Source organism: Capra hircus, chromosome 25 (assembly GCF_001704415.2).
Source record: "Capra hircus breed San Clemente chromosome 25, ASM170441v1, whole genome shotgun sequence".
NCBI classification, from domain to species: domain Eukaryota; kingdom Metazoa; phylum Chordata; class Mammalia; order Artiodactyla; family Bovidae; genus Capra; species Capra hircus.
In genome coordinates this window covers 13,610,767-13,636,472 of record NC_030832.1, presented here as the reverse complement: position 1 = coordinate 13,636,472, position 25,706 = coordinate 13,610,767, and the positions used below count along the sequence as shown (strand labels likewise).

General features: G+C 42.7%; 1 protein-coding gene across 2 annotated transcripts in view; it reads left to right on the top strand.

The window, feature by feature from the left end:
- The window catches only part of PDXDC1 (pyridoxal dependent decarboxylase domain containing 1), a 54,870-nt gene that overhangs the window by 22,246 nt on the left and 6,918 nt on the right, over nucleotides 1-25,706 (top strand). For both annotated transcript variants that reach the window (XM_018040590.1, XM_018040591.1), the window contains 12 exons: nucleotides 817-963; nucleotides 2,370-2,559; nucleotides 4,930-4,998; nucleotides 6,580-6,658; nucleotides 11,077-11,161; nucleotides 12,218-12,266; nucleotides 12,406-12,507; nucleotides 13,369-13,494; nucleotides 16,648-16,698; nucleotides 21,568-21,631; nucleotides 22,808-22,896; nucleotides 23,968-24,073. In XM_018040590.1, the coding sequence (XP_017896079.1) occupies nucleotides 817-963; nucleotides 2,370-2,559; nucleotides 4,930-4,998; nucleotides 6,580-6,658; nucleotides 11,077-11,161; nucleotides 12,218-12,266; nucleotides 12,406-12,507; nucleotides 13,369-13,494; nucleotides 16,648-16,698; nucleotides 21,568-21,631; nucleotides 22,808-22,896; nucleotides 23,968-24,073 (1,157 nt within the window). The remainder of the gene's footprint in view (nucleotides 1-816; nucleotides 964-2,369; nucleotides 2,560-4,929; nucleotides 4,999-6,579; nucleotides 6,659-11,076; nucleotides 11,162-12,217; nucleotides 12,267-12,405; nucleotides 12,508-13,368; nucleotides 13,495-16,647; nucleotides 16,699-21,567; nucleotides 21,632-22,807; nucleotides 22,897-23,967; nucleotides 24,074-25,706) is intronic.

The following is a 25,706-nucleotide window of genomic DNA, read 5'->3' as shown; positions in this document are numbered from 1 at the left end:
CTAGACCGAGTAAGTTTGTATATTTATAAATTTGACAGATATTGCCAAATTTCCCTGCATGGACTTGTGCCTGTTCACATTCCCACTCTGTGTGTGTGTGAGGACCTTTTTCCCCACACACTTACCTACAAGGGTGTTAGCAAACTTATGGATTGTTGCCAGTCTGATAGGGAAGAAATTATATTTCAGCATGGTTTTAGTTTGCATTTTTCTTAAGAAATCAGGTTAAGTGTCTTTTTTGTATGTGTTAAGGCCCATTTATATTCCCTTTTCTATGAACTGTCTTTGCCCAGAATCCTGTTGAGTCTTTGTCATTTTCATTACTACATTTATTCTTTATAAGGGAAATTAGTCCATCCACTTTAATTATATGCAAAGCAATACCTAGTTCCCCTTGAATTTGCTGAGTTGTTATACGTAGCTGTTTAATGCAGGGAATTGATCTTCATCTATTAATTCTTAAATTGTTTTCTGCGCATTTTATCTCAGCTCTACTCTCTATGGTTCTTACAGCTAGTATTTAATTTAAAAAACTTATTTGGAGAAAATTATTTAAAAACAGTTTGTGTATTTAGTTGGTATTCAATAAAAAGGATATTTATCTCCTAGCACTTGAATTCAGAAAGAAAATTTCCCCCTAAGCTATGAATACCTTATTACACATTGAATTTTCTAAATTTATCTGAGTTTCTGCCTTCTAGGCCATTAAGTGGATTTCAAATGTGACAAATTTTTGTGGAATACTGTGTCTCTAAGTTTTATTTATTTATGCTTAGACTGATACCTTTTAAAAAATCTAATATTTTTGATTAACAGAATTCAGAATATTGGAGAACAAGGTCATATATCTTTGTTGGGGCATAGTCTGGGAGCTTACATTTCAACTCTGGATAAAGAGAAGCTGAGAAAACTTACTACTAGGATACTTTCAGACACTACCTTATGGCTCTGCAGAATTTTCAGGTAATAAGTTTTTAGTTTCTGGTAAAGGCATTTATGAGTTGGATCTAGACTGTGAGAAGTCTCTTTTCTGGAGCTGTGCTACCTAGATTCAGATCTGCCTCTTCCCTTTCGGAAGAGTCACTCAACCACTCTGCGTGCTTCAGTCTCCCTGTCTGTGCAGCAGAGATAGACTAAATATCCATTTGATGGCATTGTTGTGAGGATTAAATGAACAATGAAGTAATACGTGGAGGATCTGAGAACATGAGCCTGCACTGCTGAACAATGTCCACAGTTTCTCATTTGTCACTGTATATAGCAGGACTATATGTGATCTTGCTCTGTATTTTCTAAGTCTCCTGTAAATGTGTCATCATACCCATGATTTAAAAAAAAATAAAGATACGGAAAGAGAAAGAAGATTCCTAGTTGGCACATGTTGATAGAAGATGTAGCAGTGAAATGGAGGCAGGTTTGGGGGAGTTTTTCTCTTTTTTTTTTTTGCCATGCTGTGTGGCATGCTGGATCTTAGTTCCTCAAGCAGGGATTGAACCCATGCCCCCAGTCTTAACTACTGGACCACCAGGGAGGGCCCTGGATTCGAGTATTTTTATTTAAAGTATTAGCCGTGTTTTAGTAGAAAGGAAATGCTGTCATAAGGAAGATGAGTATGTGTTGGGAAATTGAAATTTGCTTTATACAGTGGTAAATACTGTCATTATTAAGGAATTCTAGCCGAGTAAGGAATCAGTAGAAGATAAAGACCAGTGGTATTTTGTGTTTATTTATGCTGTTACTTTTATGGAAAAGGAATGTTTACCTAACGTTAGAACGTTTAATAACTTGGGAGACTCATTTTCAGATAGTGGGAAGGAGCTTGGCCTGGCGAGAGTATGAGTTTGCCTGTGTGGCAAAGGAGAAATTTTCTTCTAATAAAAATCCAACACCTGTAATTGTAATTCTCTCTCTTTCTCTTTAGAGATGGAGAAGAATAAAAGTTTCCAAGCAGATAATAGTGAAAGCAAAACTTAGCCTGACTAGCATTATTGACAGTTTTACTTAACTTTGGATGTTTTAGGGCTGACACTGCAAAAAACCATGCCTACATTACCCAGTGCTGATTTTCTGGTAAAGTAAGCCAATCCATGATCTTCAGCCTTTTTATATTGGAGGCATTCCTGTTTCCTACTGGTTTTCTTAGTTCCTACTCTTCCAGGAGCTCAGTGTGGATAAAGGGTCATTGCCTTTGTTCTTTATAACCTCCAGCTGCCGTGAGTTTGCAGCCATCTGAGACGAGGGTGATTCCTATCTCCTTTGATCTGGGTGACAGTTTCTAGGTTGAGAAAAGATTTACTTCCATGGTTATAAGACTGGGACTTATAAACTCAGAGGTAAGAACATACTGACATGTGAGTGTCTCTTAACAGGTATGAAAATGGCTGTGCTTATTTCCACGAAGAAGAAAGAGAAGGACTCGCAAAGATCTGTAGGCTTGCCATCCATTCCCGTTACGAAGACTTTGTAGTGGATGGGTTCAACGTGTTATATAACAGGAAGCCTGTGATCTATCTAAGTGCTGCTGCTAGGCCTGGCCTGGGCCAGTACCTCTGTAATCAGGTAATGTGGCATAAGGGCGATCGTTTAAGGAAACGATGCTTTATTCTGTCCTAGAAGTTTCTGAAGTGTGTTGACCTATTTCTTTAGCCGCTTTTTTTTTCAAGTGAAAAGGAAGATGATTTTCTTACATGCGTCTGTCATTTTTAGATGTAAATGTGTATTAATAAGTTTAGAGAGAGATGTATGTCTTTTTTAGTTGCCCAAAGGCAACTGTAGTCAACATTTTACTTTATTTCTTTTCAGACTTTGATTAGTCAGAGGGCATGTACGTTTTTACATGGCTATACATGGCTTTTTTCACTTACTGTTGTAACAGGCGCATATCATGTTTCATCAGTTCTTCAAAGTAAAGTATATTTTTAATGCCTTCGTGACATTCCTTCAAGTAAGTGTATAGTATTTAAAATTTTTTTTTTCTTTTTGGACAGTTAGTGTTTTTATTCTTTGGCTTTTTATGACCATTTTTGGGAAATTTTCTTTGTATAGTGCTGTTATGGACATCTTTGTGCATAAAGCTTTTTCTATACTTTGGGTTATATTCCTCAGATGGATTTTCAGAGCCAGTCTAGAATTATTAGATCAAAGAGCATTATCCTTTTCTGGAGTTTAGGAAAGCTTGATTAGGGTGCTACCTTGAGTCAAGAACCTGTTAAGCCTCTTGGCCAAGAACATTTTAAAGCAAAACCCATAGAATTGGAGGGATTGTCTTCTGTAAGATGGAGAAGTCCCCGGGAGAAACAGAGGAGAGACTCGGGAGTTAAGTTATTTCTAAGCCTTGGTCACTGGTGGCAAGAAATTGTGTCCTCTTCTTCTCTGGAGGAGGAGAAGTATTCTTGCCTGGAGAATCCCATCGACAGAGGAGCCTGATGGGGTATAGTCCATGGGGTTGAAAAAGAGTTAGACATGACTTGGTGACTAATCAGCAACAACAAATATTAACCTAAGTGGACTAAATCAGGTCGGCAATACAGAGTATTTTTACCCGTTTTCACATCAGAATGAAATCATGCCCTCTTCTTAAGGATATACAAAATGAGGAATTTTGTAATACCTCTGTAGAAACATGAAACCAATTACTTATTGGGTACTTGCTATGAGCCAGGCTCTTATGGGCTCAAAGCTGTTTTGGAACAGCAATCGAGTCTTCAAAAAATATGTGAGGATGTTAAGTGGGAAAGGCAGGTGGCAGGTGTTCATGTTTTAAAAGTATGTACATGCTAATGTGCATATTTTTTTATACCTGGAAAAATATATAAATACATTATATTTTTGCCTAGAAAATATCTGGAAAGTTCTATGCTAACCTATTAACAGGGGTAATGTTAATCACTCAGTTGTGTCCAACTCTATGACTCTGTGGACTGTAGCCTGCCAGGCTCCTCTGTCCATGGGATTCTCCAGGAAAGGATCCTGGAGTGGGTTGCCATTCCCTTCTCCAGGGGATCATCCCAACCCAGAGATCAACCCTGGGTCTCCTGCATTGCAGGTGGATTCTTTCCTGTCTGAGCCATCAGGGAAGCCCAACAGTGACAAATTGTGGCTTAACTGGGGGGCCTGAGGGGTGGGGGGAATGGGATGACATTTTCACTTTTAATTTCTGTAATTATTTATTGTGTGTTTTACTTGGGTTCACTTTCATAATTTAGAGCAAAGATTCTTTACAGGAAAAAAATGTGAATAAAATGCTCGTTAAATTTTTGGTCTATAAGGCTTACAAGTCTTAGTTATATAGAGCAATATGCTCAAATGTTAAAAAATTCCTAAAACATAATCTCCTTAAGGATTTGGAAGCTAAAAATGAAGAATATAAAATTTATTTGACAATTACTGTCTTCATAACACTTCGTTTCTCTTGAGATACGTACATCTGTTGCTCCATATTTATTGTTTTTTGAGAATGGATGGGACATTTTGTTCCTTGAATACCTTTAGGTGGTGTTATTTACCACTAATCCTTGGAGGGAAGATCCTAAATTACCCCCAAAAATGCTAAAGGCTCAGCTTGTTTCTCCATTTGGAAAAGTTTTTTGGTTTTTTATGGCATATTCTAAAATACAGCAAAGAATAGGTATTCATTTAGAAGATGAGTTGATAGTTGCTCATTCAGTTGACTCATTTAGAAAATTTTACATTGTCTGTATCCTGTTAGAAGACAGCTCCTGGAAATTTACCACCCCACCCTCCTCCACCACTTGATTTTTTTGGCTTGACTCTCTAGATATACTTTAACATCTATATATTTATATTAAGTATTCCTAAGGAAGGGATTGTTTTAAAAGAATAATTGTGACTTAGAACCACAGTCTTTCGGGGATGTAAGGGGATGGAGACAAAGATCCTTCTTGTGAAATTGCACGCTTCTCCCCACAGCTCGGCCTGCCCTTTCCCTGCTTGTGTCGGGTGCCCTGTAACACTGTGTTTGGATCCCAGCATCAGATGGTAAGCACTGATGGTAAAGTTTATAATGGTAAAATACAGTGGTAAGCTCTGATGGTAAGTTTATAAAATAAGAAAGAATTTTGTTTTGAAACTGTATCTTCCTTTCAACTGTGGCTCTGTTCGCTGGCTTCCAGATAATTATTAGCTTATTCACGGGGTGCTTAGATCTTCCCATTGCCTAATACATGCTTCCAGGTTTGAATGTCCACACAGGTTGACTGGCAGAAAGGTGAGCAGCACCTGGCTCTTAAGGAGTCTTATAATCACTGTATCACCTGCTTTAAGTAGAAACATGGAGTTCAATTAAGCATCAGAAATTCCTTCTAAACTGTTCTTTCAAATGGTTATCACTGTTAACCTGGATTTATGAATGGGCAGATTTTGAAAGTAAGGTTGTTTTATCATAATCCTTGGGATTGGATTCTGCTTATGTTCAGACATACAAGTGGTGAGGCTTTCCATACTGAAGTCAGAAGCAGAAGGGATAGGTTTTAGGATTGTGCATTTCTTTTTCTAGGTAGTTAGGTTTTCTGGTTTAGATACATCATTGAATAGCATTCAGTTCAGTTCAGTCACTCAGTCGTAGTTGTGTCCGACGCTTTGTAATCCCATGGACTGCAGCACCTTCCCAGGCTTCCCTGTCCATCACCAACTCCCGGAGCTTGCTCAAACTCATGTTCATCGAGTCGGTGATGCCATCCAACCATCTCATCCTCTGTCATCCCCTTCTCCCACCTTCAATCTTCCCCAGCATCAGGGTCTTTTCCAATGAGTCAGTTCTTTGCATCAGGTGGCCAAAGTATTAGAGTTTCAGCTTCAGCATCAGCCCTATCCAATGAATATTCAGGACTGATTTCCTTTAGGATGGACTGGTTTGATCTCCTTGCAGTCCACGGGACTCTCAAGAGTCTTCTCTAGGGGACTTCCCTGGTGGTCCAGTGCCTAAGACTTCATGTTTCCAATGCAGGTGGCCTGGGTTCAATCCCTGGTCAGGAAACTAGATCCCACATGCTGCAGCTAAAAAAAAAAACACGTGCTGCAACCAAGACTGCAAACACGTGCTGCAGGAAAGAAAATAAAAAGTTGTAGAGGGGGGAAAAAAAAGAGTTGCAAAAAAAAAGTCTTCTCCAACACCACAGTTCAAAGGCATCAATTCTTCGGCACTCAGCTTTCTTCATGGTCCAACTCTCACATCCATGCACAACTACTGGAAAAATCATAGCTTTGACTAGACGGACCTTTGTTGGCATAACATTAGAGATACATTTTTGGCTGTTTTTGTGGCGACAAGGGGGACAGTTTAAGAGAATTTTTTAAATCATAAATGTTTTAAAGTAGAGAAATGTTGGTTTTGTGTATGTAGTTTCTAACTTTAATCTCATTTAACTGAGTTTTTTAGTTAATCTTCAAGTAAAATGATTTTGTTTTCTCATCTATAATTAGAGGGATAAAACGGAAAATTGTCTAGAAAAGAATTGGTAAATTTTGAGAGTATCTGCTTCATTCAGAAGTTATCATTTTTCCTTGTATAGCTTTTATGTTGGTTGTCTCATGTTTTTGTGGTTTGTCTTTCAATCCCAGGATGTTGCCTTCCTGGAGAAACTGATTAAAGATGACATAGAGCGAGGAAAACTGCCCTTGCTTCTTGTTGCAAATGCTGGTAGGTGTCATGAAAGAAGATTGGTGCTTAGCCTAAAAGAGATCAAGTCTTAAGAATGTGAGGTAGACAGTATCAGTACCATGGTGAGAATTATAATAGTAAAATATTGGTTTGTTTTGGGAGTTCTTATTTGTGTGTATATACTTTTTCATTTAGGATGTAAGTGCTTTTCTACTCCATCATGTGCTTCCTTTCTAAATTGAATTTTTAAATGTCACACTTAAATCTCCCCATTTGAGATAGCAAGTCAACTACCGCTTTCTGCTATGCTCACCAAATTGTATTCAGCATTGTACTTGAAGCTCTGGACAGTGCAGTAAGGCAAGAAAAATAATTACATGACACATACATGACATGACAAAAATAGTTACATGACAGATTAGAGAGGAGAAATAAACTGTCTTTATTTATAGATGGAATGATTGTAAGATAGAAAGTCCTAAGGTAACCACAAAGAACAGCCATTGGAACTAATAAGCAAATCTGTCAAGGTTGCAATGAACAATTGAAATTGAATTTTAAAGGCCATTTATAATAGCATCAAAAAACCCTTCATGGATAAATGTAACAAAATAATGCAAGATGTATACACTGAAAACTATAAAATGTTGCTGAGAGAAATTCAGGAAGACCCAAATAAATGGAACAGTGTGCCATAAACATGGGTTGAATGGCTTGATATTATTGTCAGATCTCTCCCAAATTAATTTATATATTCAACTCAATCCATATCAAAATTGTAGCAGACTTCCAATTTCTTATAGAAATGGATCAATTCAGTTCAGTCACTCAGTCGTGTCCAACTCTTTGTGACCCCATGAACTGCAGTATGCCAGGCTTCCCTGTCCATCACCAACTCCTGGAGCTTGCTCAAACTCGTGTCCATTGAGTCGGTGATGCCATCCAACCATCTCATCCTCTGTAGTCTCCTCCTCCTCCCACCTTCAATCTTCCCCAGCATCAGAGTCTTTTCAAATGAATCAGTTCTTCACATCAGGTGGCCAAAGTATTGGAGTTTCAGCTTCAGCATCAGTCCTTCCAATGAATATTCAGGACTGATCTCCTTTAGGATGGACCGGTTGGATCTCCTTGCTGATAGAAATGGATAAGCTGATTCTAAAATTTATATGGACATAAAATGGTCTACGATGAGTGAAAATCACTGTGAAAAAGAGCAGCATTGGAAGACCTACCTTGTCTGACTTCTAGAGTTACTGTACAGCTGCAAGATAAGAGTGTGAGCTTAACCAGAGGAAAGAGAGCTCAGAAATAGACTCACCTATAGAAATATGGTCACTTAGGTTTTTTTTAACAAAGATGCCAAAGGTAATTTAAAGGGAAAAGGATAGTCTTTTTCCATCAGTGGTTTTGGAACAATTGGATATCAATATAGGAAAACTTGAACCTCAATCTTTACCTCACTCTACATGCAGATGTTAATTGTAAATAGTTCGTAAGCCTGAACATAAAAGCCAAAGCAGTAAAATTTCTGGAAGAACATGTAGAAGATCTTTATGACCTTGACTGAGGACAGATTTCTGGGGACACAAGAGTCAGAACCATAAATTGGGCTTTATCAAAAATTAAAAGCTTTGCTGCCCAGGGAACTATATTCAGTATCTTGTAATAACCTTAATGGAAGAATCTGAAAAAGAATGACTTTGCTGTCAGGTAGCTGAGTGGCAAAGAATGCCAAGCAAGAGACAGGTGTGATCCCTGGGTCAGGAAGATCCCCTGGAGAAGGAAATGGCAACCCACTCCAGTATTCTTGCCTGGAAAATCCCATGGACAGAGGAACCTGGCGGGCTGCAGTCCATAGGGTCACAAGAGTAGGACATGACTTAGCGGCTGAACAACAACAATACCTGAAACGAACACAACATTGTAAATCAACTACAATTTAATTAAGGGGAAAAAAAGCTTTTGCTATCCAGAAAACCATGTTTTAAAAAAAAAATGGAAAGGCAACTAACAGACTAGGAGAAAATAATGGCAAAACATTTTCCTGACAAAGAACTCTATCCAAAACATACAAGGAGTTTTTATAAATCAGAATTACAGATATAAATAATACCGTGTTTAAAGTGAACAAGAGATTTGAGTAGACACTTCACCAAAGAGATACATGAATGTATAAGCACTGAAAAAATGCTTAATATCATTAGTCATTAGAGAAATGCAAAGTAAAACCACAATGAGCTACTACTATACATCTGTTAGAATAGAGAATATAAAAAAATACAGTGCCAGACACTAGTGAGAATGCAGAATAAGTGAAACTCCTAGGCTGCTGTGGAGATGCAGTGTTCTTGCCTGGAAACAACCCAGATGCCCCTCCCCTGGTGAATGAGTAAATTGTAGGATAAACAAGTCATGGGTTACTAAGCAGTAAATGAAAATAATTACTGATACACATATCCACATGGATGAATTTCAGAAGCATGCTAATTCAGTGCCAAAATCCAGACATAGAAGAAGTTACATAGTCTATGATCCCTTTAAATGAAATTCTAAGAAGATAAAATGACAGCAAAGAAAACAGATCACAGTTGCCTGGGGCCAGTGAGGAGTGGAGAGAAGAGTGAAACGTCAGGGGGAGATGAGGGAACTTTTGGGGTCATGCTATGCTGGTTACATGCCGTATATGTTTGTCAAAATTCATTGAATCGACTGAAGCAACTCAGCACGCCGCACGCGCATACATGAGTGGATTTTATTGTACATAAATTATACTTCATTCAGTAAAGTTAATTATTAAAAAACAATAATAAACAAAAAGCATCCATCCACCTTGTTGCCACCAGAAAAACTGTCTCTCCTGCCTGATTTAGTGTTTATATATTCAAATAGAAACAGAACCAATGTACTATCAACCACTTAACAAATGGGAGGGGCGTCAGTTTGCACGCGGTTGGTTGTGTGACTTACCAGTGTGACCACACTGCGCTCCCCAGACCCCGCATCCCAGTGCTCAGACAGCTGACACTGCCACAAGATGAAGAGAATGTGAGTGTGGCCTCCAGTTGCTTAAACACAGCATTGTGCCTTGTGTTTTGATGGCTCATGTGACCCAACCCATGCCTTGGCCTTTGATTTTGTTCTAGCTAAACTTAATGTGGCATTTAAGGTTTTTTTTTTTTTAATTTGAGATGGGTTTGGGTTTGGGAGGTGGAGTTTTCAGCCTTTTCCCTGGCATAACCTCTGCAAGAGAAGCACTTGTCTTAGTTGTGTTCATTGAATCAGTTGGTGAAGATCTGAAATCTTACTAGGTGGCTTCTGCTAACTGGAAATTTAGGACAATTGGGAGCATGCCGACACTTCATTTTATTCATGTTCTGTAAAGAGGGTCTTCCCAGCAAAGCCTGCCATGTAAATGTCACCAAGGGGTTGGGTCAACGTGTGTAATGTGTTTAAGCTGACTTTAGAATGCTTTCTAAATTTAAACAAAGAGCCCCTCATATTGGGTTAAAAAAATTATATTATTTTTTATAGAAAGTGAAAGTTCCTCAGTCGTGTCCAACTCTTTGCGACCCCATGGACTGTAGCCTGCCAGGCTCCTCTGTCCATGAAATTCTCCAGGCAAGAATACTGGAGTGGGTTGCCATTCCCTTCTCCAGAGGATCTTCCCAACCTAGGGATCAAACCGAGGTCTCCCTCTATTTTTTATAGAGGACACATCTAAATAAAAATAACCCAGAAAGTGACCAAAAGTAAGGGATATCTCGGGCGAGGGCTTTCCAGCTGGTGTAGTGGTAAAGAATCTGCCAGCCAGTGCAGGAGACACAAGAGATGAGTGTTCAGTCCCTGAGCTGGGAAGATGCCCTGGAGGAGGAAATGGCAACCCACTCCAGGATTCTTGCCTGGAGAATCCTGTGAACAGAGAGGAGCCTGGCGGGCTACAGTCCTTTGGGTCACAAAGAATCAGACATGACTGAGCACACACACACATCTTGGGCAAATGCTGAGAGAACAAAAGTACTATAGCAGGGTTGCTGTGAGATAAAATAGACTTCATAGTAATAATTCATGGCATCTACTCAGATATGTATAAATGCTTATGAATATAACTGAAATATATAAAGGAAAAGTTGACAGAATACTGGTATAAATTGACAAACCCACACTCTTGGTGGGAAACTTGAATATATTCTGAAACAACAGATCAAGTACATAGAAAATTAGTGTATACAGATATATAGAGAGAGGATTTAAATTGACAGCGAGCTTGATTTTTTATTTTTTAAAACTTGAATAATCCTTGAATAATCAGCTTGCAGTGGTTGATTTTAAGCCAGTTTACAAGGAAAATCTCAACAGATATATTACTTCTCTCAAAGGGAGATAAAGTATATAGAAGCTTTTATCATGCTGTAAAGACTCAGAAAAATGTGTGTCCTTTCTTGTGTGTTTTATCCTAGGAACTGCAGCAGTGGGGCACACAGATAAGATTGGGCGTTTGAAAGAGCTCTGTGAGCAATACGGCATATGGCTCCACGTGGAGGGGTGAGTGGAGGGGAGTGTGGGTCCAGAGTGGGCCTGCAGAGTGCCTGGGAAGAGCTCACTCTGTCGTCACATTTATCGCTAAGGACTCCGGTGAAGTGATAGTGAAGGTGCAAGTCGCTCAGTCATGTTCTACTCTTTGTGATCCCATGGTCTATACAGCCCATGGAATTCTCCAGGCCAGAATACTCTAGTGGGTGGCCATTCCCTTCTCGGGGGATCTTCCCAACCCAGAGATTGAACGCAGGTCTCCCACCTTGCAGGCAGATTCTTTACCAGCTGAGCCACCAGGGAAGCCCAAGGACTCTCTGGGTTGCAGATAATAAAGAGATCTTATTGGCTCCCGTAACTCAGGCCAGTGTTAGGGTCGGCAGTAGGCACCACGTCACCAAGTCACTTGGCTGAATGTCCTGTGTGGTGGCTCCGGCTGGAGGTAGATAGCCTTTCCTGTTCTGGTGCAGAGTGGCTGCAGCAACTCCAGCCGCCTTTCCAGCTTTGTGTCCAGAGGGTCAGAGATCCTGCTAGGAGTCGCATGCTGAGCCAGTCACTGTGGCCAGGGAAATGTAATTCTCTGATAGTTCAGGTAATTTCGAGGCTGAGGTCTCACAGAGGAGGTGGGGGTGGATTCCCAGAAGGCCGCTGGAGTGCTGCAAAGACAAAAGGCGAGGAGGATGTGGGGCAGCCCTGGGGGTCCATTTCCAGCACGTCATATATACATGGTGTGTTGCGTCTTAATATTGTCCCTCTGGGAAGCGTGATGACTTGGATATAATACTTACCAAGATAGAAAGTACGACACTTACTACACTAGATAAGTAGAAGCCATCCCCCGAAACATTTTACTTAAAATGCATTTTCCAGGCTTTCCTGAACTTTGTATAATATATGTACCACACTTTATGTTGCTGTTGCAAATGCTACCAGCGCAGCTGAAAGACATGTAAACGTCAGCAGGGAACAGCACAGCCGTTTTGTTTTTCTTTTTGGGGGGGTAAGTACATACTTAGCAAATAAGCAGCAGTAAATAACTAGTTCTCAGGTCTGTGTTTTTTCTTCCAGTGTGAATCTGGCAACCTTGGCTCTAGGTTATGTCTCCTCTTCAGTGCTGGTATGTTGTTGATTTACTAGATGCTGTGTTTTTAAGGAATTTAAAATCACTTAATCCCTGATGGTTTTTATGAATGGAAGAGGGTGCTGGGTTGACTGGATCCTGATAGTCTAACAGGAAGTTGTTCTCTCTGTGGTAGGCTGCAACCAAATGTGATAGCATGACGCTGACTCCGGGCCCATGGCTGGGTTTGCCGGCTGTTCCGGCCGTGACCCTCTATAAGCATGATGATCCTGCCTTGGTAAACTTCCTCTCTCTGGGAGGGAGGAGGGAGTGGCTAGTAATCATTGAGTCTGGGGGCAAAATACAGAAAAAGGAAAAAGTACATCTTTTCCTTAATGCTACATCTGTGATTTTTCATTAAAAAAAAATCTTTTTTTTACATAAGGAAAACTATGCCATAGGTTTTTTTTTCTATTTATTCTCCCCATACTTCCCCATGTGTATGAAAAACTTTTATCACTGTATAATATTCCATCATTTAAGTACCACAGTCATCCTCCATTTGTGAACTTTTAGGCTGTTTTCACGTTTTTGTTACTGAAATAATGAGTATCACTCGTGTTTCAAATTACTCCTTAGACTGGATTCCCACAGTGGAATTAATAATTAAGATTATTTTAAGGCTCTTGATCTTCCACATTGTCTAAAAAGTTACAAAATGATGTAATTCTTAAAAGCGTAGTGATGGTTCTTGTTAGTGAACCACTTAGTGATAGGCAACTGCAAAATAAGTTTTCAGTGATTCTTAAACAGTTAAGCCTTGCTCATGTGTTTCTGGCCAAGTATTTGAGGATGCTCAGAACAGCCTTGGAAGGGGCTACCTCTTGAGTGGCTAAGAGCTCCTGTTCTGGGATGAACCTGTCTGGATTCTCATCCCTCTTTGCCACGTTACCTACGAACCCTTGGAAAAAGCAAGGTCTCTGAGCCAAGTTGCCTAGAATATTTTGCTCGTGGAGTTGCTTGATGATCAAATAAATAATGCAAGCCAACTGCCTGCATAGCATCTGACACAAACTAAGTGCATAGTAAATGGAAAGTGGTTAGTTCTGCTATGTGATTTCATTGGCTTTAAGTAATAAACCTATATTGACTTTTTTAGACTTTAGTTTCCGGTCTTACATCAAATAAGCCAGCAGACAAGCTCCGTGCCCTGCCACTGTGGTTGTCTTTACAGTACTTGGGACTTGATGGGATTGTGGAGAGGATCAAGCATGCCTGTCAGCTGGTGAGTGGAAATCTGAAGTTCGCACAAGTCACAGATCCTCCATGGCAGAAACAGACAGAAAAATCCTTCACTGATTTACCCTGCCTTCAATACCTCATTGTCTGGATTTCCCTTCTCATAAGCAAGCAGACTAATTGCCCTGCATATATAGGTTTCTTGTTCAAAGTTCTGGGAGAGACTGCTGGGGCTGTCCCAGCATTTGTGTCCAAATGAAATCAGATTAAAATGAATGTCGGTGTCAGCATGGGGGAGGAAAGAAGTCACGGTGATGGCCAAGGAGTGGAGGAGGATGCGGAGGCCGGGATAAGCGTTCCACTTGACTGACCAACTCTTGAGGGTAAAAGAATATGATGGCTGGGGGGAGTAAGGCTGGCTTGGATATTTTTAACACCCGCTGGCTTGGGCTCCCAAATTGCAAAGCTTTTGGGACAATTCTAATTCTCTGTTTGAGGTGTTCTAATTGTGAAAGCTATATAATTATGTTGTAGTTCAGAAAACAAAAAATGCCTTATGTATGCAGTTTTTGAGAGCTGAGTTCTACCTAAGTCTATAGCATGATGTCACCTTTCTATCCCTCTGATTTCCCACCTGTAAAATAGAAGTGATGATGTAATGAAAGATTGTCATGAGGACTTAGTGAGTTCGTACATGTAAAGCTCTCACAGTAGGGCCTAATCATATGGTAAGGTATGCAGATAGTTTTAAAAATAATTCTTTGTTTTCCCTGGTTGAGGAGCTAAGATCCTGCATGCTGCATGGGTGCAGCCAAAAACAAGAAAAAATAAATCTTTGTTTTAAATATATTACTGGAATGCGAACATCCTTGTGTCATTTTTCTATTTAAGAAAAATTAGTATTTTCGTATTACTGTAATAGGGGGTCTTGTTATAACAGGATATTTTAACATGAGTTTCTAATGAAATATAAACATTCTAAATTAAGTAGTTTCATTTTTACATTAAGTATTCTTAAGATTCATGCTCATTATGTTTACAGAAGCACATTTTTTAAAACATTTTCTCATGGGGCTCTTGGCCCTCATCTTGAGGTTTGGTTCTTTGGAAGGAGAAGGCTTCATTGCCATGGTAACTTAGTTTGGGGAAGGTTGGGGCACTCCAGGGAGAGCTGTTCGGCTCCCTTTGGTTTACAGAGTACAAGAGAATAATGATGAGATTAGCCACCAGACACTTGAGGTCCCTGCGCTCTGGCATCTACCTGCCAGCAGACACCACAGTGGATCGCAAACCCTCCTGAGGCCTGGCCTCCGCTGCTGACTCACGCTGCTAAACGCACATGTGAAAAGCCCATAGAGGTTCAGCAGGTATGGCCTGCCATGTCCCGTCCTGCCTTGTAGTCCACACCAGGCCTCACGTTCCCTGAGCAAAAATCAGTGTCCTCTTTTTCTTCCTTTGTCTCCTCTTGGGAAGCAGTTCCAGAGCGTTTACACTCAGTGCCAAGCACTGTGCAGCACCATGGGGCACCATGGATGCAGGCTCTCATTTGGTCTTTGCAGCTCCCCCAAAGTATAAGATCCAGTGATAGCATATTAAGAATTAGTTTCCAGGACTTCTCTAGCTGTCTGGTGGTTAAGATTCTGCGCTTCCACTGCAGGGGGCCTCAGTTTCGATCCCTGGTCAGGGAACTAAGATCCTGCATGCCACTCACCATGGCCAAAAAAAAAAAAAAGTTACTACAGTAATATTCACTATATTCCCCATGACTTATTTTTTAATAATTGCAAGTTTGTGCTTTTTACCTTTTGAGTCCCTTCACCGACCTCCCCCAGCCGCCACCTCTAGCAGAGACCAGTCTTCTCTGTAACTGTCAGCTTTGTTTTGTTTTAGATTTCACATGTGAGATCATATGGTATTTGTCTTTGTTTGAATTATTTCACTTGGAGTAATGCCCTTCAGGCCCACCCATGCGTGCATGCTAAGATGCTCAGTTGTGTCCGACTCTTTGTGACCCTATGGACTATAGCCCTTCAGGCTCCTCTGTCCATGGGAATTCTCCAGGCAAGAATGCGGCAGTGGGTTGCCATGCCCTCCTCCAGGGTATCTTTCAACTCAGGGACTGAACTCTTTCTGTCTCCTGCATTAGCAGGTGGGTCCTTTATCCCTAGCACCAGCTGGGAAGCCCTCAGGCCCACCCATGTTGTTGCAAATGACAAGCTTTTGTTCTTTTTTTATGGCCGATTATTTCCCATTGTGTGCGTGTGTGTGTATTATTATATGCCCTAACGTCTTAACTCATTCATCCTTTGATGGACGCTTAGGTTGTTTACGTGTCTTGGCTATTGTAAATAATTCTGAAGTGAACATACCTCGACAAATTAGTATTTTCCTGTTCTTCAGTGCAGATAACCCACGTGGAATTGCTGGTTCTATTTTTCATTTTTTGCGGAAGCTCCATATGTTTTCCACAGTGGCTGCACCAATTTACATTCCAACCAAGGGTGCACAAGGGTTCCTTTTTCTCCGCATTCTTGTGAACACTTGTCGTTTCTTGTTGTTTTGATGACAGCCATTCTCCCAGGTGTGCAGCGACATCGCATTGTGGTTTTGATTTGCATTTCCCTGATGATTCTCAGTGTTGAGCATCTTTATCTTTCCGTGTGCCTGTTGTCTGGGAAAATGTCTATTCAGATCTTCTGTCCATTTTTTAATTGGGATTGTTTGGGTTTTTGCTATTGAGTTGTATGAGTTCTTCATATACTTTGGATTTTAACGCCTTATTAAGTAAATGATTTGCAAATATTTTCTCCCGTGCCACAGGTTGCCTTTTCATTTGTTGATGGCTTCCTTTCTGTGCAGAAGCTTTTTAGTCTGATGTAGTCTACTTGTTTAATTTTGTTTTTGTTGCCTTGCACTCAGTATTTTTTTGAATGACTGAAAGACCTCTGTATTGCTAACATGACAAATTCACATATATCTAATTAGAAAAAGCTTTTCTGGAATCACTAAATGTAATTGTAACTGGCATATTGGGGAATATTTGCAGATGTTGACATGCAAAAATTGGCAGCCAAATTTAGAAATCAAGTCGCAGATGGCTTTATCTGCCCAAGATCCTTGTTTGCAGACTTGCAAAGACCCTTAGGAAAACTACTTCTTAATATGAAATTACATGAAACTGTTCTTTTGTCATTTGCAGAGTCAACGATTGCAAGAAAGCTTGAAGAAAGTGAACCACATCAAAATCTTGGTACAGTATATAATTTGGTCTCTTACAGTCAGTAACTTTTACCTTCAGTGACTTAGCATGATTTTCTCCAGATTTGGTGCATGTCCATGGAATTGCAGCAGCTCCAGTTAACCACCATTCTTTGGGAAAGTCATACATGTCCTGATGACCTAATTCTGCAGTTAGCAGAAAGCCTAGAAATTGGCCCCATACACTGTTTGAACACCTACAGTGCTTTTCACATAATCCATTCGCAGTTTTTATTCTAAAATTGCACAAAGATGTAATAAGCACCATTGATTTCACCTTTCCAGGGATTTTTAGAACACCCATCTTCCTCAAGTGGAAAATTGTTTTGTCTCTCAGAGTGCTTTGGGCCACTCTTTGTGAAGCCCTCTGATCCCAGAGAGCATTTGCATGAAGGGGTGTTTCTTTGACAATTCTACAGGATATAGTTAACTTTAAAACTAACATTTGAGTTTATTTGGGGTTCAAGTGAGTGCAGTTTGTGTCCACTTTGGTACATGGTTCGGTTTAAGTGCCTGATCAGGGGCTGCTTCCCTTAACCGCCTTCTGAGTAGGAGCTGGGAGCTACTCACTTGACCTGAGGTGACTCCACTCCTAGCTTGGAAGGGGACAGTGGCCCCACCAGAGAAGCAGAGGATCAATGTAAGTCAGGAGACTTGGGTTCCAATTTCAGCTGTGCCACGGGGCCCCTGTGACACTGACTCATTCTGTTAGTGAACTCAGCTGTCGGTGAAGGTATGTTGGTTGGACACTCTTGATTGCAAACAGAGAGACTAAATTATGGACTGGAATGAGCACGCCAGTGGGGTGCAGGCAGTGCTGGGCCTGTGTATTTCCTGTCGCTCCTTTGCTGAGCCCTCTTGGGCTCCTCCTCACTCCTCTCCGTCCTCATTGTCCTGCAAACCAAGAGGAGCTGATGTTGCTCACTAATCGACAGCTGGTTTGGACTTCTTTGTAAGGCCACATACAGCCCAGGCATAACCCTGCTCCTTCCCTCCTTCCAATGGCTGCTTTACTCAGTAGAGGGGACAGTTACTGGTAAACACCATGAGGCACTGTGGCCTGGCAGTAATCCATCCACGCCACCATCAGCATCTTCCTGTCAGTAACCCACCATCATCATCGTCACCATCGCCACTGCAGCTGCTATTCGTGACATGCTTGCTGGGTAGCACGCGTGATACTAAGTCCCCCTTCCATGCCTGTTTCATTTAACCATCACACATCTCCTTTGTACATGCTGTTCCCCATACCTGGAAACACTGTTCCCCTTAATTCTTCTCATTACCAGCTTCTTATCCTTCAGATCTTAGTTCCCACATATCACCTCTTCAGAGAGGCTTTCCCTGAGCCCCCACCCCACCAGAGTAACACCCACCAGCCTCCATCACTCTCTGTGCTCTGGGTTTTTTCCTCCATCATTGTCACTGCCTGAAATTGTGGGCTGTATTTGTTCCTTGTCTGTTTTTGTCTGGAGAAGCCTTGTAAAGGCTGCAGACTCTTGTCTGTTCGTGACTTTATATCCTACACCCAGTGTGGTGCCTGGCATACAATAGGTGTTCAAGTGTGAATAAATACTCAGACTCTGTGAGTTGGACACAGTGGTTATTCCCTTTTTTTTACGTGAGGAGGAAGCTAAGGCACAGACAGGATAAGGAAGTGCTGAGGCAGCCCAGAACTGGGATGCACTCTCAAAGCCTTGTCCTCTGCCAGTGGACCCTCTGTCTCAGGGTAGTTAGAGGAGAATGGATCCGTCTGCCTCGGTGGCTCGTCGGGAGGGGCGCATCAGCTAATGTGTGGGAAGGCAGAATGGAGGCCGTCAGGCACCATAAAGTGGAGGTGATTATTGATTGCCTTTTGCTCCTTGCTCCAGCCTTTGTCTGGTGCTTTCATAGGTACTGACTTGTGAACCCTCACAGTAAGCCTCTGGGGTCGAGTGGCAGCGTCTCTGTTTCTGTGGCTCAGGTGAGCTGTGTGTCCAGAGTCCCAGAACTAGTATGTGGCAAAGCCAGGACTTGACCCCAGGGTATCTCAGAAAAGCTTCCCTGCTGCATAGCCGCTCCCTTCTCCCAGCGCCCGTGACCTTCTTCCTTCCCACCTGGAGGGCCCTTCAGGAGCCTCTCCCATTGCAGAAACAAGGACCCACTTCCCCAGCTCAGCACCTCCAGTGCCAGGGCCCGGGGTGGCACCCGCGACCCGCTTTCGTAGGGTGCCAGTTCAGTCTCCTCAGCAACTGCGTTCTGATAAGGCTGCTGTTTTACTGGACTCTTACCAAGCACTTCGAGTGGATTCTAAAGTCGGCCTGTGAGGGGAAGCTCTAACACTGTCACCATGACACCCGAGAACTCCAGAATGCCTCCGTGGGACAGTGAGCATGGCTTCACGTTTATGTCCTTGTTCTGCCATTTTGACCATGGTACATCTAAGTGAGGATTTTTTTTTCAGTCCTGTTTGGGACTTGTGCTGATTTAACATGAGGATTCTTCTTTTTTTTTTTGTTAATCCTGTAAAGTTAATTTTTTCAGATATGTCATCCCTTCAAGAACACCAGCGAGCTGCATACTGAACCTGTCATTCCGCCCTCCATCACTTTCTTGGACGCCTCCATCTCTTTCTGCTGCCTTCTAGAGCCTCCCTTCAGATCCTTCTTTGAGTGCAGTCATTTGTTCTTGAGCAGCATCTCATCTGCTGTTTAACCCATTCACTGAGCTTTTTACTTCCAGTGACCTCTTTCATTCTGCGATATTCTCTTCAGTTCTTTTTCAAGTTATTCTGTTTTATAATCATCTTTTTAAAGCAAGGATTTCTGGTCCTTTGTCTGTCCGTTTAAACACAGTGATCGCCATGTGTTTCCGAGGTTGTTTCAGTCTCAGTTTTGGGGGCCACAAATCGTCCTCTCAGTTGTGTCTGCTGACTCTTGCTTCCTGTGTTACATAATTTTTCTGTTATAAGTGAGATTTTTTTCTCTTGTATGACTTGCCAGGGTCCATTTATTTATGTTGGTTTCCCAGCTTTAGGAGTCCTACAGAGGACGTCACACACAGGTGCAGAACACAGCTGATGTTTTCTTCTCATAAAAGAATTTGTCTCTCTCTGCAGAGCCTTAGGTAGAGTGAAGCTTTCTTACTGATCAGTGGGTGAAGTTTTTCTCTCTTTTCGTAAAGACCATTTTTCAAGGGTCCTGGCTTTATGTAAACTAAGCACTACCCCTCACATGGGCTTAAAAACCCACAACCTTAGATGTTAATGCAAAGTTCCAGGCCCCATGTGTGCTCCCCTCCCCCAGACCCTGCAGCTCAGCTTACAGTATTCTTTCTGTTCTCTTTTCTTTCCGGATTCACCTTTTTTATGAGCCTAACAATGCTTTGAACCTTTTTTGGTTATTGATTACATTTAATCAAGCATTTCAGGTATTTAGAATTGATGACTTCAGTATTAGCGTGGTCTACCATGTGGCCAGAACCAGAATTCTACATATATAGCCCTGTACAGTATTTCTTATATACACTGACATTGAGACCACAGAGCTCAAAAAAGTAAGAAACAGAAGACTATAGAAGTCTTGGCACTCAAATTCTACCTTGTTTTGAAAATAGGAATATAGAGTTTTGTCACTTTGTTACCATTTACTTTTTTATGCTTACTCCATTCTATATATTAAACCACTCTGACTTTAAAGATAACTAATAGATTTATTTATGTGAAAATTAAAAGAGATAGTAGATATGAAAGCACAAGAATTGACTCCATAAATAATTGGCAGATTCAAATCTACCTGTTGCTTAATCAGACTCACACACATTTGTTCCTTTGAACAGCTTAGTGGGAAAGATCTTGGGCCTGTCTCCCCAGTTGGCATGTCCTGGTGTGGCCCTACCAGTGCCATGGGAAATAGGTTTCAAGACTAGAATTGTAGTGCTGGAGTTGTTGAATGCTTGGAGAGCCCCTCTCCCTCTATCCCCACCTCCTTCTGCAGCACCATCATCTATCGAGGGCATTGACACTCCCTCTGTGTCCTGACCCCAAGGGGAAGCTGATGGCTGACTGTACATTTGTTCAGTGGAGAACAGGGAACCTCGGGCTGGGCAGTCTTAATGCAGTGGCCGTCTTCATCTGTTAGGAAATCTGTTAGTGAAGATGGTTTTCTGATGCCTGTCCTGAACGTAAGTGCTGCTTCGGTGATTTAGAGAAACACAGCCTCAGTTCTAGACTGTGGTTATGCACACGCCAGCAGGACTTGCCTTCTGCTCAGCGAGTTTCACACAATGAGTAGAGATGAGTAGGAAAGGCTCCAGTCAGTCCTGGCTGCAGGGGCCTCACTTCTGGATTCTTGAAAGCCTGGACTCTCAACGCTGATTCCAGTGCCACTGTTTTCTTGCCTTTCTTGATCTTTCGTGTTGGACCCATGTTTATCCAGAACTATCAAAAATTTCCTTCTGCTTCTCAGGGTACCAGTGTCACATATTATAATGTATTCTCAGGACTGGCTTATAATTATTTCTAAGAATTTTACTAAACCTTTGATTTTTGTTTCTCCAGCAACTGAAATTAACCTTTGAACTTGATGTGGTTTTTTTGCTGTGGCGGCAGTGGTGGTGGTTGGGTTTTTTGGTTTGTTTTCTTGGTTTTGGTGTTTTGGTTTTTTTCCTGCTGCGCAGCTTGTGGTATCTTAGTTCCCTGATCAGAGACTGAACCAGGCCCTGGCAGTGGGAGCACAGAGCCCTAACCACTGGGCCACCAGGGGATTCTCTGTGTGTGCTTACTAAGGGCAACACCTGCAGCCTAGTTTCCAGGCTCGCTGTTTGACTTTGTAGGTGTTTGGAATTTACTGTCACTTGGTAATAACTGGATTCCATGTTTCAGGTGGAAGATGAGCTCAGTTCCCCAGTGGTGGTATTCAGATTTTTCCAGGAACTACCAGGCTCTGGTAGGTGATTTTTAAATGAGGGTTATTTTTCTGTGTGTAAGGGCTTTGAGTGTTAAACCACTTCATGTTAACTCGGTAGTCCAAAATATTTTGATTGCTAAAATCTTGTCATCATTGCAAAAAAATGTAATAACGTTCACAAGAATTCCAGGCCTATTTGCCTTAGCACTTTACTGACAGTTTGCTGTGATTAAACCAGTGGTTTCCAAACACCAGTCCCTGGACTACTGCTGGAATGAATGAGAGAGTCCCTTGAAAACAGAATTTGGGGCCCTCCTTCCTAAGTGTTTTGATTCAGTAAGCGGATTCAAGAATCTCTATTTGTAAATATGTCCCAAAGGCGCCCTGCTTAGTCCAGGGCTCTCACGTTTCACCCAACAGCCATGGATCCCATTCCAGACCATTCTCCACATCCTGTCACCCCCTTGCCCGTAGCCCGCGTGTCTTCCCGTGCCCGATGGATGCGGTCCAGGCTCTGGACCAGGCCTCACGCGGCCTGTGGGTCCAAGCCCTCCCCTTCCCCCCATCTTCCTCTTCTTGCTCACTGTGCTTCAGTCAGACTGGTCTCCTCTGAGGCACCACTGCCCCCCTCATCCTCCTGGCACCTGCCCGCCTTCGGGTCCCTGCAGTGCCCACCCCCTCGTGGAGCCTTCTATGCCTGTCCTGTCTGAGGTGACCGACTCCTTCATATCATTTCAGAGCCTCACCTTCTATCAAGGCCCTGACAACAGTATTTAGTGATTTCATTTCTTTATGCTGTTTCTCCCATAGAACATAAGCGCCAGCCTGACAAAAACCTTGTCTGCCTCATATCCTAACCCCAGGCCCAGCACAGTGCCTGGCACGAGCTGGCGCCTCGACAGTTAATCGCGGGAGGCCGGTTGCGTTGTGAGGCCTGGCGTGCTGCTGGGCCGACCCCCCTGTACAGGGCTCGGTGCTTTTGGACTAGTTGGTGGCTTATAATTTTTATGCTTTGATTTCTGCTCAGAATTCCTTGAGAGAATGTTTTAATGAAATTAAGAATTATATTTGTATAAATAGATGTAAGCATATTGATCTTCATAATATTTGAGACTTTTCTCTCAGGTTCACATTGGGCACTAAGTGAGACGGGTTGGGGGGTTGCTGTAGTTGGCTCTATTTCTGGGAGGCAAACCTCTCTGTGTTTTGTGTCAGATCCAGGACTTAATGCCATCCCAGTGCCCAGCGCTGCCCCCTCAGCTGTTGGCCGGGAGAGGCACTCCTGTGATGCCCTGAACCGCTGGGTAAGAATGCTGTCACGTGCCCTTCCTGCTGCGTCTGGATGGTTGGGATAATGCATGGTCACCTCTAGGAAGGCAGAAACTCACGGGGCAGCCCCTGTGAAGCGTGGGCTTTGTCCTGGGCTTCTTAAGCAAAAACCATGGCCCCAGAGGCTACACGAGTTCCGCAGGTCCTCTCAGCACTGTTCCTGCAGGTTCTTCACAGAACCGTTTCTCTCCTGCCCTGTAAGGCTGAATGACAACAAGCCAAGCATGGCCTGCAGTCCCGGCACTGTGGAGCTCTGCTGATCGCGGAAGGCACATGAACCCTCCCCTGCATGCCTTCAGTGGAGGGGCACTTTGCTTTGGCTGTCTTTTGACACTGAAATCATGGCATGATCAGTATAAAGAATATTCTAAACAATGTAAAGGTGTTCACCAGAGCAGCACCAACCCTAGCAAAACCTTGGACATGCCCCCAGTGGTTAGGACTCAAGAGCTTCCACTGCATGGGGCCCAGGTTCAGTCCCTGGATGGGGAGCTAAGATCCTGCATGCTGCAAAGTGTAGCCTAAAAAAAATACCTGGACATGCCTAACCTAGGTATTTGGGTGAATAAGGTACACCCATGCAGTGGAGTTCAGAACAGCCAGTATAAACCGTGTAGCTGCGTGTTCATGGCAGAAGGGAAATGGTCACTGTGAATTGCATGGGAAAATGCAGCTTGCTACGCAGCATGTAGTATATCCTGTTTCACAGCAGCAACGGAAGAAACAGACTCACATGCACAGAAGATGGGGGAGGGTTATACCATATGTCAACAGTCAGTAGGTGTTTCTCAGTGGTGTATTGTGGGTAAGTTTTTGTTTGGTTTGGTCTACCTGTATTGCCTAGATTTTTCTACAGCAAACATTTTTGTAGTAAGAAAAAATGTAAAATTTACTTTTTTTAAAATGAAGGTGCCATAAGTATTCAAAGAAAATCACAGATGAAAGGAAACTCACCTCCAGGACCCTCTTGGGTCTGGGCTGAGTGGATGAGGAGACACGGGTGCCCTCCTTGCTGGAGTGCGTTCATTCTGCCCCTTTCCCTGCAGCTGGGAGAACAGCTGAAGCAGCTGGTGCCCGTGAGCGGCCTCACGGTCATGGATCTGGAGGTTGAGGGCACATGCGTGCGGTTCAGCCCTCTGATGACAGCAGCAGGTAAGCGATCTCCATGGGGCACCCTCGGTGTTGTTCTGAGGGCACCGGTGCCAGGTTGTCAGAGTCTGGGCTATAGACTGATCGCTTTCCCCTATAAGGCTATCTTCTCTCCCTGGGGAGGCTTTTACTTTTCATTTGGCTGAGTTTAGGTAGACAAGCCCCTTTCCAGGGTACCTCCTCACAAAGAGAGATCTGTGAAGTCACTCGAATTCCTGTGTCTTGATGTCCTCTGACCTTTTGTTTTCTGTTCAGTGGTTCTCAGTCCAGAGTGACTTTAGAATCCCTGCAGAGCTCTGAAAACCCCCAGTGGCCAGCCCCACCTGCAGAGATTCTGGTTGACCGAGTGTACTCGGAATGGAGCCTGGGCACCAAACAGGCCGGTAAAGGTTGAGATCACTGTCGTAGACCTCTTAGAGAGCAACAGAGCTGAAAGCATGTGGACTTTGATGACAGAAAGTCCTGGGGGTTCTTGTCCCTCTTCAGCCACTTCATACCTGTGGGACCTGGAGTGAGTTTCTTGTCTCCAGACCTGTTCCCACCACCTCACAGTGGTGATGTGAAGACCAAACTGAGATTGTGAACGTGCAGTGGCTTGGGTAGTGCTTGGCATATTTTATAGTAGGTGCTTAAAAATAAGCTGTATAGAGATGCATCAGAAATCTGATTGTGCTTTTTTCTGAGATGATCTGTGTTCAGAGAATGCTTGATGGTTTTTCATGAGGTGTTTTCGGCATTTTTTGGAAAGGTATTTTTCCCACAGACTTCAGAGTAGGGAAGTGCAGGCACCTGTCCCACATGTCGTGACTGTGGCCAGAGGCCTCGGAACATTCTGGGAGCCTTCGGTCCTGCTGAGCAGGGCGTCTGGAACTGGAAAAAGTAACTGTGGACACCCCATGCTGCACGTATTGAGGCTGATATCACACAAGCTTTTGAATCAGTGGAAGCGAGGGTGCAGTGAACCCTGAGACTCTCAGGCTCTGACCTTCAGAAGCACTTGGTACTGTCACCATCATCACCCTGCCCTGCCGCCCCTCCCCCACCCCCTAAAACCTCCCCCCTCCATGTCAATAGAGTGAGAACTGCGTGGCTGTCTTCTTGATTCCAACCTGATACAACATTTATCACCTGGCTTAAGCAGAGTCTTTCTTCAAGAAGAATCTGATTTCTATGGTAGGATTTCACTGTGTGTTAAATCAGAGGGGCTAATCACAGTCCAACTCTCACATCCATACATGACCACTGGAAAAACCATAGCCTTGACTAGACAGACCTTTGTTGGCAAAGTAATATCTGTGCTTTTTAATAGGCTATCTAGGTTGGTCATAACTTTCCTTCTAAGGAGTTAAGTGTCTTTTAATTTCATGGCTGCAGTCACCATCTGCAGTGATTTTGGAGCCCCAAAAAATAAAGTCTGCCACTGTTTCTACTGTTTCCCCATCTATTTCCCATGAAGTGATGGGACCAGAAAGCTGAGCGCTGAAGAATTGATGCTTTTGAACTGTGGTGTTGGAGAAGACTCTTGAGAGTCCCTTGAACTGCAAGGAGATCCAACCAGTCCATTCTAAAAGAAATCAGTCCTGGGTGTTCTTTGGAAGGAATGATGCTAAAGCTGAAACTCCAGTACTTTGGCCAC